Source organism: Oryctolagus cuniculus, chromosome X (assembly GCF_051225735.1).
Source record: "Oryctolagus cuniculus isolate XC-2025 breed Fujian yellow rabbit chromosome X, ASM5122573v1, whole genome shotgun sequence".
NCBI classification, from domain to species: Eukaryota; Metazoa; Chordata; class Mammalia; order Lagomorpha; family Leporidae; genus Oryctolagus; species Oryctolagus cuniculus.
In genome coordinates, this window is record NC_142888.1 from 681,421 (window position 1) to 701,012 (window position 19,592).

Sequence of the window (19,592 nt, forward strand, 5' to 3'; positions counted from 1 at the left end):
GTTGGTTTCCCCAAATATTTAAAATTATACTCACTCATGTGATCACAATGTCTGGAAGCACTGACTGCAGAATGAAGAGACTCCTTCATGTCATTTGGAAACCACCCTGCCCTGTCTGCTCTACACTCCTCCCACACACATCCATATTGGCTCTTTACTGTCTCAAAAACTACATTTCATTGATATTTTGTCTTAAAAAGATACTGACATTAGTTGAGCACCTACTATGTGCCAAGTACCGTATTAGATGGAATACAATGATCAAGGCATAAGGAAATTAGATTAATGAGTTTTACATTTTGGAGTCAATGATTTCCATATGTACCTGCCTATAATTAGTTATTAATTATTGTTAGCTATTTTTTTTTGACAGGCAGAGTTAGACAGTGAGAGACAGAGAGAAAGGTCTTCCTTCCATTGGTTCACCCCCAAAATGGCCACTATGGCCGGTGCACTGTGATGATCCAAAGCCAGGAGCCAGGTGCCTCCTCCTAGTCTCCCATGCGGTGCAGGGCCCAAGTACTTGGGCCATCCTCCACTGCCTTCCCGGGCCACAGCAGAGAGCTGGACTGGAAGAGGAGCAATGGGGACAGAATCTGGCGCCCCGACCAGGACTAGAACCCAGGGTGCCGGCACCGCAGGCAGAGAATTAGCTTAGTGAGCCGTGGCACCGGCCTATTGTTAGCTATTAATTATGATTACTGGAAATAAGTAGTATAGTGCATACAAAACATACCAGTGGGCATCTGACCTGATTTTGAAGGGTCAGAGGCTTCTGTAACACCGTAAATTAAAAAGTAAGCTTGGAGAGAAGTACAAACAGTGAGAACAGCATGAGCATGAGCTGGGGCAGCTGCTACCTGCCTGTGTCCAAAAATGGCATTAGCCCTCCCACCACTGGCTGCTATAGCAGGGAGGGGAGGAAGGAGATGGAACCAGAGAAGGATGCCCATGCTCACCATTGCTATTTAATATAGTTATGGAAGTTTTAGCCAGAGCCATCTGGCAAGAAAAAGAAATCAAAGGGATACAAATAAGGATATAAATAGAGAACCCAAAAGAATCCATCAAGAGACTATATTGGAACTCGTAGAAGAGTTTAGTAAAGTAGCAGGGTATAAAATCAACAGATAATGCCATAGCTTAGAAAGACCTTCTAAGATTAATCCCATTCACAAGAGCTCCAAAACTTTTAAATATCTTGGAATAAATTTAACAAGGATGTCAAAGATCTCTATGATGAAAATTATAAAACATTAAAGAAAGAAATAAGAACAGATTAAAAAGTGGAAAAATCTTCCATGTCTGTGGATTGGAAGAATCAACATCTTCAAAATGTCCATACTACCGAAAGCAATTTATAGATTCAATGCAATCCCAATCAAAATACTAACAAAATTCTTCTCAGATATAGAAAAAATGATGCTGAAATTCATAATGGAAACACAAGAAACACTGAATAGCTAATGCAATCTTAAACAATAAAAAAAGCTGGAGGCATCACAATACCAGACCTCAAGACTTACTACAGGGCAGTTATAATCAAAGCAACCTTGTACTGGTACAAAAACAGATGGATAGGCCAATGGAGTAGAAATGCCAGAAGTCAATCCAAGCATCTGCTACCAACTTGCATTTGACCAAGCAGCTAAAACCAATCCCTGGAGCAAGGATCATCTCTTCAACAAATGGTGCTGGGAAAACTGGACTTCCACGTGCAGAAGTATGAAGCAAGACCTCTACCTTACACCTTACAGAAAAATCCACTAAAAATGAATTAAAGACCTAAAGCTACATCCCAACACCATCAAATTATTAGAAAACATTGGGGAAACCCTGTAAGACTTTGGCATAGGCAAAGAGTTCTTGGAAAAGACCCAAGAGGCACAGGCAGTCAAAGCCAAAATTAACAAATGGGATTACATCAAATTTAGAAGTTTCTGTGCTGCAAAGGAAACAGTGAGGAAAGTGAAGAGGCAACCCACAGAATGAAAAAAATTATTTGCAAACTATGCAACTGATAAAGGATTCATAACCAGAATATATAAAGAGATCAAGAAACTCTACAACAACAAAACAAACAACCCAGTTAGGAGATGGGCAAAGGACTTAAACAGACATTTTTCAAAAGAGGAAATCCAAATGGCCAACAGATACATAAAAAAATGTTCAGGATCACTAGCCATCAGGGAAATGAAAATCAAAACCACAATGAGGTTTCTTCTCACCCCAGCTATGATGGCTTTCATTCAGAAATCAACAAACAACAAATGCTGGTGAGGCTGTGGGGAAAAAAGTATCCTAATCCACTCTTGGTGGAAATGTGAAGTGGTCCAGCCACTGTAGAAGATAATATGGAGATACCTCAGAAATCTGAATATAGACCAACCATATGAGCCAGCCTTCCCACTCCTGGGAATTTACCCAAGGGAAATGAAATCAGTAAATAAAAAAGTTATCTGCATCCACATGTTTATTGCAGCTCAATTCACAATAGCTAAGTCACAGAATCAACCTAAATGCCCGTCAACCAAAGACTGGATAAGGAAATTATGGGATATGTACACTATGGAATACTACACAGCAATAAAAAATGAAATCCTATTATTTACAACAAAATAGATGCAACTGGAAAACATCATACTTAGTGAAATAAGCCAGTCCCAAAAGGACAAATACCATATGTTCTCCCTGATCTGTGATGACCAATAAAGCACCTAAAAGATGAACTATAGAAGTGAAATTGTCACTTTGAGAAGCAATGACTTTGAATAGCCCTTGTCTCAACTGTTGAGGAATAGTTTTTTTTTTTTTTCATACTGCTTGTTGAACCCTTTACTTAGTATAATCTTATGTGTATAAAGTTAATTGAAAATAGATCTTAGTGAAAAAGAAGAATGGGAATAGGAGAGGAGGAGGAAGAAGGGTGGAAGTGTAGGTGGGAAGAATCACTATGTTCCTAAAGTTGTATATATGAAATGCATGAAGTTTGTATACCTTAAATAAAAGGTTTCCGGGGAAAAAAAAAAGAAATTCTTAATCAGTATGCTTAGTGAAATAAGCCAGTTTCTAAAAGACAAATATTGTATCTTTTCTCTGCTATGTGGCAGTTAATATGTATAGGAATTAAATGGATATTTTGGGATATGACTTTTTTTTTAAAGATTTTATGTATTTATTTGAGAGGTAGAGTTACAGTGATAGGGACAGAGAAGTCTTCCATCCGCTGGTGGATTCCCTGATTGGCCGCAACAGCCGGGCTGGGCCAATCCAAAGCCAGGAGCTAGGAGCTCCTTCCAGGTCTCCCATTCAGGTGCAGGGGCCCAAACAGTTGGGCCACCCTCCAGCGCTTTCCCACAGCAGAGAGCCAGCTTGGAGGAGGAACTGCCAGGACCAGAACCAGGGCCCACATGGGATGCCGGCACTGCAGGCAGAGGGTTAACCAACTGCGCCACAGCGCTGGCCCCATGATTGCCATTTTTAATCCTTGTTTATACTTCTGTGAAACTGTGGTCTCCTTTTTACCTGTTGAATATTATGATTAATGGTGAATTAAGCCTGTGAATGTAGAGTAGATTAAAATGATGTCTTTGCAAAACTGATGAAGATAAGGGAGGGAGGGAGGGAGGGGGTTGAGAGAGAGAGAATGGGAGTGAGGAAAGTGTGGTTGTCTTCTTGGACCTGTACCTGAGGAATGCATGAAATCTGTTCTCTTTATATTAATAAAAAAAGTTTTTTAAAAAGACAATCACTGGGGCCGGCACTGTAGCATAGTGGGTAAAGCCACTGCCTGCAGTGCCAGCATCCCATATGGGCGCTGGTTCAAGTCCCAGCTGCTCCACTTCTGATTCAGCTCTCTGCTATGGCCTGAAAGCAGTAGAAGATGGCCCAAGTCCTTGGGCTCCTGCACCTGTGTGGGAGACCTGGAGGAAGCTCCAGGCTCCTGGCTTCGGATCTACTCAGCTCCAGCCGTTGCAGCCAATTGGAGAGTTAACCACCAGATGGAAGACCTCTCTCTCTCTCTGCCTCCTCCTCTTCTCTCTCTGTGTTAACTCTGACTTTCAAATACATAAATAAATAAGGCATTTTTTATAAAGGCAATCACTTATGTTCCAGCACAAAGCTGTTATCTTTGAAAAGGCTACATGCTTTAAATTAATAACAGTATGCATTTGTTTTGATATAGCAAAACTACTCTATTTCCAAAGTATTCCCATAGTTTTTTCTAGCCCAGAAACTACTAGAACAATAAAAATTGATAAAGCTTTTTTCTTCCAACTGGAGAAGATATAGCTGACAATATGATATCTAAGAATGCAGTAGACATTAGATATAGTCCTGTCAAATTTTATAATTTTTAATTTTATAATTTATATTCATTTATAATTCTTATTCTAAAATAGGAAATATCAAGAAGCAAGGTAAATACTGATATATACTTCTATCCCAATGGAGAAAGTATAATAAAACAACTGGCCTAGTACAATGCCAGAGGAAAGCTGGGTTGGGGAAGAGAAAAAAAGAAAACAAAGTCTTTTTGTTGTTGTCATTAAGGTTTTTTATTTAATTTGAAAGAGTTACATAGATAGAGAAGGAGAGAGAGACAGAGAGATCATCCATGTACTGCTTCACTCCCCAGATAGCCACATGGGCCAGGGCTGGGCCGGGCCAAAGCCAGGAGACAGCAGCTTCTTCTAGGTCTCCCACGTAGGTACAGGGGCACAAGCACTTGAACTATCTTCCACTGGTTTCCCAGGCCATTAGCAGGCAGTTGGATCAGAAGCGGAACAGCCAAGACATGAGCTGGTGCCATATGGGATGCTGGCATCATGGGAAGTGGCTTTACCCACTCTGCCACAAAGCCAGTCCCAGAAGACAAAGCATTTTTAAAAATTAAAGCTTTTATTCCACATTCATACTGCTATCAAGTATGTACTAATTTGAACTGTAACTTAAAAAAATAAAACTAAAATCTTTCCAAGCCACCTCCCATAAAGAAACAAAGCTGCATGTAGGGGGACGTGGATGGTTCTTCATTACTCTTCCAGAGGTACAGAGTCCCTGTTGCTGCACTGGACTGTTTCTGTTCAGGTGCTGCATGTGCTCTGTTCTCTGGAATGCCTTTCCCCATTTCTGGTAGCTGCAGACAATTTCAGCTGCAAGTAATAGAAATCTTGATTTGTGTTACAAGGATTTTTTTTTCCTGAAGTAATCGGCAGTCCAAGAAAAAGCTAGGATTTAGGTTTGATTCAGGAACGCAACAAAAATTTTTGCCATCCACAGCATCAAATTCATTGTAAGGCTCAATTTCCTTGTGATTATAAGACACTCTCAAAATTTTAAATTAGAACCACCTACTTAGAGAAGGACATGTAGAACATCTCTTTCTCAAGAAAGCACCAAGCCTCTCATCAGCCTGATTAGGCCCCATTTAGATCTAGCACCCGTCCCAGACCAGTAATAGCTGCCAGAAAAATGTCTTGCCCTGACTGCGTTCCATTATCCAAGACTAACCTCTGGAAGCGGGGATGGAGGTCTATCTCAGTCACATGAACTGTGAGAAAAGAAGTTTCCTGAACAAAATGAGAGTTCTGGTATGAAAAAGGGAGTGAAGACATGTGGAAGGGGCAACCGACAGAGTGCAACACACTTTGCTCTCACTCCTGACAGATGTGGTATCTAGCGCCCCAGGTTTTGAACAATTACTAAGAGCATGCTTTACTGCCCAGGACAGTCCTTATACTTTGGAATAAGTGGCAGTAGCTGTAGAGAAATGGAAAATTGTAAATGAAGTGAAGGATGCTACAGAAACTTCCTAACTGAACCCAAGGCTGTGATGTTGAGCCATGGTTAAACACACAGGTATTTTGTCCAGCAGGGCTGCTCACAAGCACAGCACAGCAAACTCTGAGCAGTGGACACTTGGTAGGTACCCAGTCTCCTGTGCCTAGCTCAAAGTCCTCTCCTGTGCAGAAAGGCAAGCCAAGATTACTAAAAGTCACAGAAAGTGACTGGACCATTCACATTCTAAGGATACTCATCACAGTAGGATTGTGTAGGTCTGGTTATTGTATAAAGGCAGCAAGCAATGCAAGTAACAGACACAGACAACCCCCAAAGAGAAAACAGAACCCGGAAGAGCGCAAATAAGCATCCTATTTACATTCAGCATTCTTCCCATTGTACCACACTGTCTTCAGCAGTAAAAGCCTAGTTTGTCAGCCAGGGTCAGCCAAGAAAGAGCTTTGACTCTCAAATTCATAGAATGGAAGCAATGTTTGCACAGTTTAGAAGAAAGAAGAAAAGGATTCCTTTACTACCTGTTATTGTCCAAGTTTTAGGCAAAACCAAAAGAACCTAAGATGAAAAAGAAAGCTTTCTGCAGGTTTCCAGCCCAGACAGTTGAAATGTTGTGTTCTTATTAGGGAGAGCAGGTGGAGATGTAAGTTAATTACATTTTTCCCTTCCTGAGATGAGGAAAACAACCAAATAGCGATTTCTGCACATGTATCATAAAAAGAGATGTTATGAGAAAAATAGAAGATTCACTTGTGCACTATTAGAATTCTTAAAAGGTCTGCTACTTTTGAAATAATTTGCAACAGGGTACAGGATCCAGGTGTTTTCACGTATCCTCTTGGTTTTGTTTCCCATGCTGAGGACAACACTAATAATTACATCCGAACCATATATCCGATGACTATGCATAAGAATGTATGTATATGTTTTAAGCTTACTGTTTAGCATATAATTGACAATCAATGTTAACAATTCTTGCTCCTTACTTAATCTGACCACTGAACTGAATACTGTCACAGCTAAGCTGGCTAACGTACTTTTTTTTTTAAGGCAGTTTTCTTTCTTTCGTCGTCTTCTTTTTTTATTTTTTATTTTTTTGAAGATTTATTTGTTTACTTGAAAGAGTTACAGAGAGAGGTGGTGAGACAGAGTGAGCGAGCTTCCATCCGCTGGTTCACTCCCTAAATGGCTGCAACAGCCGGAGCTGAGCCAGGCTGAAGCCAGGAGCCAGGTGCTTCTTCTGGGTCTCCCACGTGGGTGCAGGGAGGGCCCCAAGCACTTAGGCATCTTCTGCAGCTTTCCCTGGCCATTAGCAGGGAGTTGGATCGGAAGCAGAGCAGCTTGAATACATACTAGTGCCCATATGGGACGCCAGCACCCCAGGCACTGGCTTTTACCCACTGTGCCACACACCAGTCCCTAACATATTCTTTAGTTAAGGGGGCAGGGGCTAACCTAATTAATTGTCTAAAAACTGTGGAGTCTCTTTTCCAAAACAAAACTCATTTTTCACTCAGCAGTGTGGATCTGGGTTTTTGATGGGAGCCTTAGATTCGTGAGCAGAGAGATGGTCGAAAGAAAATGCTGGAAGGTGCAGACAGAAAAGTGAATTATCAAAGTGGCAAGAGTATCATCGTCCCAAACTGTGGTTTTTCTAGTATAATAAGTAGGAAAATATACTAGTATACAAAATTCACCATAAAGAAGTTATCTGGCATATATAGATAAATAACTTTATATTCATAAATAAAAATGTTAATTTTAGTATCCTAAGTTCCCTAAACAATTACAATCTCATCCTGTTTTGTTTTCTGACAACTTTCATTTTACAGTTTATCTCCTATGTATTTTATACTAGCTTGCTCTTTCAGAACACGTCAGAGACAATTTCAAAAGAGAGCACATAATACATAGTACAGATTTTTAAAATTAATCGTGAATTTATTCCATTCCCATTTGCAAAAAGTCTGAAATAGTTTCCATCAACATTACACAGAAAGCAAGCTGTAGAGTTCTACCTCACTGTGCAATGGCTTAGCAGAAAAAGGGCAGTGCATTATATGGACAATCATAAAAATCAAGACACGAAACTAATAAGCAATAATCTCTAGCAATCATTTGCATGATCAGTTCATTAAGTAAAAACACGTCTAAGGCAAGAGAGAAATCAGTACTTCATAGCCGCCAGCATAAATGCCACGTTCTGGGATCATCTTTCTTTCTTTTAACCGGGATAGAAGCATCCACCTCACTTAAGGATTCTAGAGCACAAAGGATCAAGAGCATCTTTGGGCCCATATCCTTTTGTGTCTTTTTCTCTCTCTTGACACTGTCAGTCCAGAATTCATATTTTTCTAAAAAAAATAGACTAGGTTGAAATTTTACCCCTTTGAAATGTCTCTCACAGGCTGCCTTATAAATCCCTTCATAACTGAAGTACATTTTCACTTATTTTTAAATGTCTCAGTCCCTAAGGAGCACTATATTCTTTAAGTTATTTTAGTTAGAATTTTATATTTCAGCTTTGCCTAGAGTTAGAATTTCAGATGGCTTAAAAGCATTTTTCAATGTTTTAAAAATAGTGGCCTGTGAGGTATACTCAACCTTCTGAAAGAGATACGCTTTTCAGAAATACGCCTTAACATCCTACATTCCTATATACACTTACACAATTTCAGAGCATCTTTCTAATAAATGTTAAATTAACAACGGCTTTGAAAACTTTCATTTTCAGAGTCTCACCCAGATATGCTGCCATTGAAGTTTTCAGGGTGTGGGGAGCAACTGGGAGCAACTCGGACTAGACTAAGTTACTGGAATTAAGACTTATTCTATGCATCTGCTTTCCCACAATATGGCGCTGAGAAGGGAAACAGCTTCTACACAGCTGCCTCCAGTTCAACCAATAAACTGTGGGACCTGCTCCTGATTGGAGGAGAGCAGTGTACTCGGCGTGTGGGTAGCAGAGTTGGGATTGGTGGAAGAGGACTATAAAGGAGGAGAGAGACGGCATGCACGAGGAACATCTAAGGGGAACATCGAGCTGAAGGAACACCTGTGCAGCCCCCGAGAAGAGCCGGCCGGCAGTGTGCCGCTCCCCTGCGGAAGTGGGGAATGTGGCCAGGGGGAACTGCCCTTCCACGGAGGTGGAAGGGATAGTAGCCAACCCGGGAAGAACCAGCAGCAAACCCGGGGAGGGCCGAGCAGACGAAAGAACAGCGCAGGGTTTAGTGTCGCTCCTCCACGAAGAGGGGGAGCGACATAATGGTGCCGTGACTCGGATATGAAGCCTAGGCAGGGTCCTGTGTTGCTCCTCCACGAAGAGGGGGAGCGACATAATGGTGCCGTGACTCGGATTAGGAAACCTAGCTCGGATAGGAAACCTGACTCGGATAGGAAACCTGACTCGGATTAGGAAACCTAGGACAGATAGGAAACTTAGGAGGGAAGAAACGGGAAGAAGTGGAAAATATCGGAGAGAGAGACTAGCAAAGAGCCTAGGTGCCGGAAGAAGCTATTGAAAGCCTAGGCATAGACTCGGATATGGACTGTGGGAAAGAAGTTAGGATTGAAAGCGAAAGTGAAAGCTTTCATAGACTTGGATGCGGACTATGGCGGGGAAGCTAGGAGATTGAAAGCGAAAGTGAAACCTGGAGGAGGCTTGGACTCGGATATGGACTGTGGGAAAGAAGTTAGGATTTAAAGTGAAAGCAAGAAGAAACTTAGACTTAGATACGGACTGCAGGTTGAAAGTGAAAGTGAAACCTAGAAGAAACTTAGACTCGGATACGGACTGTGGGGAGAAGCCAGGAGAAATGAGGGAGGAATATTGTTGGAAGAAAACTTAGGGAAACATACCGGGTAGAGAAAAATGTTAGGGAGGATGAAGCCGCGAGTGCAGGCCGAGGCGGAGACATAAGCCACCTTGGAATTCTTCAAGTCACCCCAGGGAGCAAGAGGCGAAGATCTGGAACCAGAGACGTGGGCCGCCAGGTTGGAATTCGCCAGGTTAGTCCGGGGAACTTGGATTGAATACTAGTGGCTGAGACGTAAGCTACGCTGTGTGACTCGCGGAAGCCGCCGCGTGCAGAGAGAGCACGGGGCGTGAATAGATAGGGAACGCGGGGCTGGCGCGAGGCCGTGGTGTGGACGCGAAGGGCGTGGAGACCGCGGAGCCCACGAAGCCAAGCCGCGCAGAGCCGGGAGCCCACTGCAGGGCGGGCACCGGCGCGGGCTGAAGTGGCTCAGAGCTGGGAAGCCGCCGAGAAGCAGCCTCGGGGCGGGCGCCGGGAAGCCGCAGGGATAAGAGAAACAGAAGTTTTAGAAGTAAAATGAGAGAAATAGGAATGCTGGTAGATAGAAGTAAAATAGGAGAGATAGGAATGCCCGGAGATAGAGAAATAGAGAAAGGCCTCCCCACAACATGGCAATGAGAGAGCTTGGATTCGGTCTGCCTGATTAGGACGATAAGCACCTGCGGGCGGCTAGCAGCTTATGCGCTGCAGGTCACCGAAGACAGGCACGAATTAACACCAATAAGTCTCCCCACAATACGGCAATGAGAAGGCTTGGGTTCGGTTTGCCTGATTGCTAGGTTTTGTAAGCACCTGCAGGCAGTTCTAGCAGAGCAGAGCATGCGCTGCAGGGCACCGAACACAGGCACGCATCAGCACCTAAAAACCTCCTCACAACATGGCGAAGAGAGGACCCGGATTTGGTTTGCCTGATTGATAGGACTTGTAAGAACCTGTGGGCAACTCTAGCAAGCAGAGCAGAGTGTGTGCTGCGGGGCACCGAAGACAGGCACGTATCAACGCCAAAAATAAAAAGAAAGGGGGATCTGTGGGGAGCAACTGGGAGCAACTCGGACTAGACTAAGTTACTGGAATTAAGACTTATTCTATGCATCTGCTTTCCCACAATATGGCGCTGAGAAGGGAAACAGCTTCTACACAGCTGCCTCCAGTTCAACCAATAAACTGTGGGACCTGCTCCTGATTGGAGGAGAGCAGTGTACTCGGCGTGTGGGTAGCAGAGTTGGGATTGGTGGAAGAGGACTATAAAGGAGGAGAGAGACGGCATGCACGAGGAACATCTAAGGGGAACATCGAGCTGAAGGAACACCTGTGCAGCCCCCGAGAAGAGCCGGCCGGCAGTGTGCCGCTCCCCTGCGGAAGTGGGGAATGTGGCCAGGGGGAACTGCCCTTCCACGGAGGTGGAAGGGATAGTAGCCAACCCGGGAAGAACCAGCAGCAAACCCGGGGAGGGCCGAGCAGACGAAAGAACAGCGCAGGGTTTAGTGTCGCTCCTCCACGAAGAGGGGGAGCGACACAGGGGAGTTTAATATTTACAGAAACTTATAAATCCTGACAACCTGGCAGAATTTATCCATTTGAAATTGACTTCTGTATGTTAGATTTTATTCAGCAGAGGACAAGAAGAGGATGAAGCGCTTTAAAGACTTTACACCAGATTCTGTTCTATCATTTCTGTCCTCCTTAAGTAGTAAGTGTGAGACAGCATTTCTCAGCCTTTGCATTACTGACATTTTGGGCCAGATCATTTTGTTGGGGGTGGGGGAGTATCCTAGAAATCACAGGATATTAGCAGCGTTCCTGGCTTTCTTTACCCACTAGCTGCCTCTAGCAACCCTCATCTCATCTCTCCCTGACCCCACAACCTCTGACAAACCACAAAATGTCTTCAACATAGCCAAATAGCCCCAGTTGAGAACTGCTGCTAATACATACGACTTTATACATCATCAAAACTAAGATTATACTACAATAAGACTGAATCTTTATTTTTGCAAAGGACTTATATAACAACTGGAACCAAAACTTTAAGGCAGTGAAAAACCTATTTTAGAATATGACCAATTTAAAACTTATAAATGGGTCAGTTTCTGTGCTATGACGTCTGATTTCAACTGCCTCTCAACTACTTTGAAAATAATTTCTCTGTAAAAGGCACCGCTCACTTTTCTATGTTTTCTCAATATTTTCTTTTCTCTCTGAAGTTCTTTGCTATACAAATGGATATCTTCCTCTCTGTCTGATGAATCAGCTACAGTACTACTCTTTCCTCTTTTGCTCTCTTCACACCTCTGCAAAAAGTTGCTTTCGACCTTAGTTAAGATAGAAGAAAGAGAATCAAGGGTAACCAGTTCCTCCTCCAAACTTAATGCCAAATGACTAATTAGGAAATCCTCATGTTCTGATTTTAAATTTCTGAAGAAACTGTTTACAGGGAGAACTTGGATGAGATCATGAAGGCACTGGAACAAAACTGTTTGATTCCTGGAATAAAAAAAAAAAAAAACCAAACATAATATTATAAAGAGCAGAACAGCACAAAGCAGTCACATTCAACATACTGCAGTAATATTCACTTATAAATAGTATTAATGAATAGAACCAATAATGCATTGATCACTGACAGATTTCAGACTATAGTAATCAAATATGCATATCCTATACCAAGTTAGAGAATATTAATCAGGTTTCCGATTTAATTTTTTTATTTAAGGAATACAAACTTCAGGCATTTAATATATACAAATTTGGGAGCATTTAATCTTTTGGCTAAGTAGTAAGATGAGTATAACAGTTTTTAGAACATCACCGTCGAGGAAAGGTAAAGAGAAATCCTAAGTAGGTCCTTTAAAAAAAAAAGAAGCCAAAAACAACCCTAAGATTAAAATAGAGACCTTCAGTTTCTAAATGAAGCCATACCTGTCTGTTCCCTGCTCTGACTCTGACATGTCGCAGATAGCACAGTGGGGATCACTGTTGGACCATGCACTCACCACACTCATACGCACTAACTTCACTGGATTTGATGGGCATTACCTGGAGTAGACAATTAAAATCCCTTCAAATGGTGACTTTTGTTTCCAGCTGAAGAGTGTCCCATAGAAACTTCCTGGCCTTTTACAAAAGCACATTTCTGGAAATTCTTTGATTACTTCACAATGCATGTGTTCTAAGAGCCACACCTTCACAGCATTCAGGACATAGTTGGGTGATGTGATTTGAAAACAAGACTTGTGCAATGTTGTAAGAAGTGCAAAAAGATCTTCCATGTGTTCTACAAGAAAAGCATGTCAAAAGCTGTACCATGAAACCCTGTCCATTTTCAAATATACAGAGTCCTGAACATTTTGTGATTTAATTAAGAATATGAAAAAGGACAAACAAGAATTACCTATAGGTTTCTTCTTTGGAAGTGTAATCAAGTATTTTCCACTCAAAAGATCTTCTAGACTCAAGAAAACTCTGCCGCATGGAATATAACGATCTTCAGGGTAGTTACCATTTTTTCTTCCCCTAATTTGTAGCACCACAATACAACAAAATTTATGGAATGCTAAAAGTGGTGAAAGAGATGTGACAGCAGTAACCAGCTGTATACTGTCTTTCTTAGGTGGTTTTTCAGAAACAGATTTTTCTTCTTGCTGACTATAAAGAGTCAACTTGACCCTTTTTGCATCTGATCCTATTTGGTATGGTATCAAGTGTGGTGCTGCGCAAGACTCTGTACTCAACTTAATCACCTTATTCTGACACTTAATAGGCCGAAAGCTGGAACTATAGGCTTGATCCATTAGCAGAGATACAGTCACATCATTCAAGGACCTGTAAAAAAATCCAGAGTTTGGTTTAGTCTAAAAGCTAGGTTTTTCCAAAACCATTTGGATGACTAAATGGCATACAAATAAACAAACAATAATTTGTTTATAATAATAAACAACAAATAATTCTTATTCTCTCCCTTCCTAGGAAATATCATTCAAATGTAAAATATATCAGAGAGTAAAAAGTAAAAGAAGATATGTAAATATGCCTGATCAAACTTAAGCAAACCCAGCCCAGCAGTGTACCAACATGATGTAATGAATTTGGATTTACCCTGGGAATGCAACTGCTTTTATAATAGAAAACCCATTAATGTAACTCACCCCACTAAAGAAGAAAAACCCATGATTGACCAGCACAAAACAGCTTAGAAATGCAGTGAAATTAAAGAATAAATTAATGTCTCAAAAGCACTAGATAGCATGGATTCCTTACTGTGTTACATTGTCTGTCTCTCTAGTACTAGGCACTACCTGGTTTCTCTCTGCACATTTGTGGTTCAGATGTAGTTGCTGTAATACTGATGAGAGTATTTTTCCTGTTTGGCTGAAAAGCTCTTTGACTGGCTACAGATAACACCGACATTACTTTCCTATCCATGATTTCTATAGCCCCAAAGAGAATCTTCCATTATCAGAGAGAGACACTTTATCATTTAACTGAATTTCCACCTCTCCCCTTTAGCCAAGTCACTAAATGTTCCTTATACTTCCAAATGTTCAGATTGGAAAGTTCTGTGTTCTGCTTATCTCTACCCTGAGACTAGAGCATCTTGACTTTGTAAACCTCATCCTCTTCATATTATTACCTAACGTCTAAACACATGGCTTGTGGTGAGGTCTATGGGCCAGCACTGTCCTAGAAAATTAAAATAGTGTTGTGATGTTAGATTTACTTACGCCTTCAAGGAAGGTGTGACCTTCACTCCAACAACCAAGTTATCATCCATTACACGGTACCATATTTCCTCGACTAGCTGTTCTGAACCTTGAAAACTGTCTGATAACTTCATATCCAAGGTAGGGACACAGTTTTCTTCTTCACCCCAAAGAGGGACAAGATTAGCCTTACAGAAAAGAATGTTTAAACTGAGTATAAAAAATGTAGAAAACAGCAAAACCAAAAAAATCATGTAACTCAGCTTTTGGCCAAACTTCATAAACATTTTCAAATGGTGGAGTGTCTAACACAGAGCCAGCAGTGATATAAACTCGGCATCCATTTTGAAAAATAATCTAACCACAGTGACCAATCTGTTTATTTATCAATGACTTGTATCAAGACTATACTGTAAACTTTTGTGCAACTGAAACTAATTAAATTATCCCTAGGCTGCTTATAGGCCATTGCAAAAATTTTAATCCTGCTTTTTTGCAATATTTATTTTTATGTATTTGACAGGAAAGGAAAATAAGCTCCCATTCATTGTTTCACTCCCAACATGCCCATCAACAGATGAGGCTGGACCAGGGCCAGAGTTAGGAGCCTGGAACGCCATCCATGTCTCCCATGTGAGTGGTAGGAATGCAATTAGTTGAGCCACCACCTGCTGATTCTCAAGGTCCACATTAGCAGGAAGCTGGAGAAAGGAGATGGAGCCAGGCACCAAGTAGAGGCACTCTGATATGGCACAACGGCACCTTAACCAGTGTCTTTTTTTTTTTTTTTTGACAGGCAGAGTGGACAGTGAGAGAGAGACAGAGAGAAAGGTCTTCCTTTCCGTTGGTTCACCTTCCAATGGCCGCCATGGCTGGTGAGCTGCGGCCCGCGCACCGCGCTGATCCAATGGCAGGAGCCAGGTACTTCTCCTGGTCTCCCATGGGGTGCAGGGCCCAAGGACTTGGGCCATCCTCCACTGCACTCCCTGGCCACAGCACAGAGCTGGCCTGGAAGAGGGGCAATGGGGACAGAATCCGGCACCCTGACCAGGACTAGAACCCGGTGTGCCGGCGCCACAAGGCGGAGGATTAGCCTAGTGAGCCGCGGCGCCGGCCTTAACCAGTGTCTTAATCACTAGGCTAGATGTCCATGCCTAAAACTTAAAATTCAGGCCATACTCACTCATTTCTACACCATATGCATTTATAAGAACAACAGAAATAGCAGCAGGAGATGCAGTAGTAACTCTCACACTAATCCTAGGACTGTAGGTCAGTAATATTATTATACAGATCTTAGAAATGAGAAAAATGAAACACAGGGAGGTTGAGTTAAACTTGCCCAAGGTCATAAAGCTGGCACCTGAACTGAAGCAACTCAGTCCAAAGCCCATGCTCTATCTATCTCAGTCTTTATACTCCACTCTCTATATACTAATTACTGAAAAGATATACGTGAACAATTTACACAATACCAGACTAACATGTTCCTAGGAATCTGCCACTTTTGCCAGTGGCTGTGACATCTGAGGTGGCTATTCATCTCAAACTTCAGGAAATGTTTATGGTCTGCTAGGTTTGCCTTTAAAGTTAACAATATAAATGAGAGAAAACTGGGATCTTGCAAAATAGTGGTTTCAATGGATTAATTTCTAAACATTCCTTCTTGTTTCTAATACTGGCAAAATTATTGAGATGAACTGGGGAAGGGAAATGGAGAGACTTAATTTTTTTTGACAGGGAGAGACAGAGGTGGCTCTCTCCTTAAATGCCTGAAAATGTTGGGATTAAGCCAGGCTGAAGCCAGGAACTGGGAACGCAATCCAGGCCTTCCATACAGGTGGGAGGAACCCAACTAACTGAGCCATTCCTGCTGCCTCTCAGGGTGCACATTAGTGAGAAGCTAGAGTTGAGAACCAGAGCTATGTACCAAACGCAGGCACTCAAGCACAGGTGTCCCAGCAGGCATCTTAACAGTTGGGCAAAATGCACGCCAGAGGACACTTAATTTTAATCATCTTAATGAGGTTTCCCAGGAAATTCAAATAGTAATACAGAAATACAATATTTTTTTTTTTTTTTACAGAAACAGGATGATAACTTGGGCCAAAACTCTCACACTGCTCAGACTGAAATACAGATACAAGGCATAGACAACAATGGTCAATCCAGAAGGAAGTCAGAGCTAGGCACTAACATGACTTGAGGGAATAAAATCTAACACTAATTTTCTCTATGCCCAGCTTTCCTTCACTTATTTATAATTTTTCTATGCTGCGTCTTTTCCTACATGGAATTAATGTGCATATATACTACTTTTTTTGTAAAGTGTGAACAATTTTTGCCACCTCTCCGCATTACTGTACTGGCATAAGTAACTGGAAGGTACCTGAAGAGGTTCTTATGATAATCGGCCACAAAGAAAAAGAGAGCCAAATTCTAAGAAGCAGATAGATGAAAGTAATAGCACTTTAGAAACATCTACTAGAGGGATAAATATTCTTAGAAATGAATAATGCAACAGACTAAAAGAACAATTACTATACTAATGATAAAACTGTGTCATCACCAATACAAGTTTAAATAATGTTCAACATATTCTATTTAAAAAGTCAGAAAATATACAAACCATACAAATAAAAAAGTTATGTTCCTGATAACTGAGATTTAATTTAATTAACTGAGGCTTAATACCTTATCAAATTATATGCAAACTTATAAAATATTGACTTGTCAAATATTTTTCCATGCTATAAAGGTCCACCAATACAATCCCTGCCACTTTTCTTCTGGATCCACTGAGCAGCACTTTCTGATACATTACAATTTAAGTAACTCAATACCTTTCGAATTTTCTTTAAAAAAAAAAGATTTGTTTTTATTTATTTGAAAGGCAGAGTTACAGAGAGACAAAGAATTCAAGAGAGATCTTTCATCTGCTGTTTCACTCCCCAGATGGCCACAACAGCCAGGGCCATGCCACAATGAAGCCAGGAGCTCCAACCTTCTTTCAGGTCACCCATGTGGGTGCAGGGGCCCAAGTACTTGGGCCATCTTTTGCTGCTTTCCCAGGCACATTAGCAGGGAGCTGGATTGGAAGTGGAGCAGCCGGGACTCGAATCAGTGCCCCTATAGGGCGCCAGTATCACAGGCAGCAGCTCAACCCACTACACCGCGTTGGCCCTTGCAGATTTTCAATCCATAACATGACGACATGGTCACGTGATAACTTTACCTCCTCTGTAACTGGTGTATTATCATCTCTGTCTTGAAACACATTCATTAACGCTTTGAACGATTGTGAAATAATTTTTTCCTTCAGCAAGAGCTGCTTCTGTAATTCCTGAATATAAGCTAATCCAACCTATAAAGAAGAAAGAAAAATTTTAGTTGCCAGAGATACAATTTCAAAAGAAACCAGACGTACCATTAATTTAGGAAGAACTTTCTCCAAATGTGCTTATCAATTCATTTTCTTATAGAAAAGTAGAAAATACTTATTAAGGTAAAACTGTTTTATTTCATAGATTTTAAATCTCTAATTAGAAAAATGTAATTTTTCCAAAAGAAAATACAAATAACAGCAATACAGAGATTATATATGAAACAGAGAATATTTAGAAATTTTTAGAAACAAAGGGCAGGTAGGTTTGCCTACCTGCAAATTAGGATCCCTTCCACTACTAAGTCATTAAGTAACTGAATAAAAATTATGGATGAATAAAACTGTGGATAAAAATCAAGGGCTGCAAACACTCTCATACCTCCCCCCAATACAAAAAAAACCTCTTTCTTAATGAAACACTAACATAAGACATTATCATGAATAAAAATGAATACTTTTGATAGCTTGAAATCCTGTTTGTGTTACCTTTTATAAAAAATTTAAAGGTAACAAACAATGACCCCCCAAAAACTATCATACATTTTTTTGTGCTGATAAACTCAGCAGTAGGATACACACTACTGAAAACTGAAAAAAAAAATGGTATTTTGGCTCTGAACTGGGCATAGAGCAATACATTCCCTTTATTATATCATGTAAACAGACCTCAGCACTAAGGATGAAACATTCATGGAATGTTTTTTGCTACTGAAAATTTAAAGAGTTGCTTCATTGAACTGATAATTTTTTTCATTTCAGATGGATATCTGAGGCTATTGAAGTATTAATCTATCTTTTAATAAAACATGTTTTTCTGTGTTTAAAAAACAAAATGTACCTCTTTTTTGAATTCCTTTTATTGAAACTAAATTTTAAGGCAAGTGAATTCTTTTTCTTTGTTTCATGAACTGAAGTTGAAGGGTAAAGATGGAATTCTTTATCTTCATCATACAAAGTATGGAAAATGTCTAGCTAATATTTTAAAACTTACGCTGACTTAGTTCTGTGGACTCCCCATCATTCACATGCCACCTCTCATTTGCTCAGTAATTTGTGACTCAAGGAGGAGGAGAGACACCCAATCAGAGACAAACAGCCACATCTGAGCTGCAGGAGGGGAAAGGCGTGAAAAAAAGGACTACATGGGCAGATTGAAAATGTCCCCTCAGAAATGATCAGTGTTCTCTCTCCCTCCTCTCCTCAGCACACCTCCCACTCCAAGACAAAAGAGTGAAATACAAAAATGTATCTCACCTTCACTTTTTAGGTACCCAATCCTATTTACATACCCAATAGATTGTGACTGGTTACCTTTTCAGAACTGTTCCAGGTACCAGTTAAGGAATGGTTTGTCTCTCCTCCCCACCAACAAAAAGCCCACCCACCCGAAATCAAATACGGGAACATGGCCTGACATCCACGCTTGCATTGTGCTTCTTTATTGTGATCTCTGTCATACACAGAGAAGAGTGTATGACCCAAAAAAACAGCTTCCAGATGAATGACGAAGCCAAGAGCCTCCTATCCACATCCAGGTGAAAATGTAGCACAGCAGGAGCTGCCCTGTGGCCCTGGAGGCAAAGCTACCTGCCCTTTGTTTCTAAAAATTTCAAAAGGCTTCCACAGCCTAGACAGCGCATGTCAAGAGCCTCAGGTGGTCACTGACATCGTACATAAGAGTGTTAATTGTTAAATTAACAACACGAGTCACTGTGCACTAACTCACCATGCAGGACCTCTGCCCTCAATGAGCTGTATTATGAAAGTTAACCATAAAACTAGTTCTCAGTTTTGTGCGTGTGTGTGCAAATTGTTGAAATCTTTACTTAGTAAAGAGTTGGTCTTCTGTGTACAAAGTGAATTGAAAATGAATCCTAATGGAGAATGAGGCTG

The 19,592-nt window shown here is 41.1% G+C and overlaps 1 protein-coding gene across 5 annotated transcripts in view; it reads right to left on the reverse strand.

The window, feature by feature from the left end:
• Positions 1-4,534: 4,534 nt before the first annotated feature.
• FANCB (FA complementation group B) overlaps positions 4,535-19,592 on the reverse strand; it is a 37,395-nt gene continuing 22,337 nt past the window's right edge. For 4 of the 5 annotated variants that reach the window (XM_002719930.6, XM_051827591.3, XM_051827590.3 and 1 more), the window contains 5 exons: positions 17,550-17,678; positions 14,336-14,502; positions 13,006-13,436; positions 12,651-12,888; positions 4,535-12,098 (listed from right to left, as the gene is read on the reverse strand). In XM_002719930.6, the coding sequence (XP_002719976.4) occupies positions 11,687-12,098; positions 12,651-12,888; positions 13,006-13,436; positions 14,336-14,502; positions 17,550-17,678 (1,377 nt within the window). In that variant the 3' untranslated portion in view covers positions 4,535-11,686. Of the gene's footprint in view, positions 12,099-12,650; positions 12,889-13,005; positions 13,437-14,335; positions 14,503-17,549; positions 17,679-19,592 lie in introns of those variants that run through there. The other variant, XM_089324786.1, reaches the window with a different exon arrangement.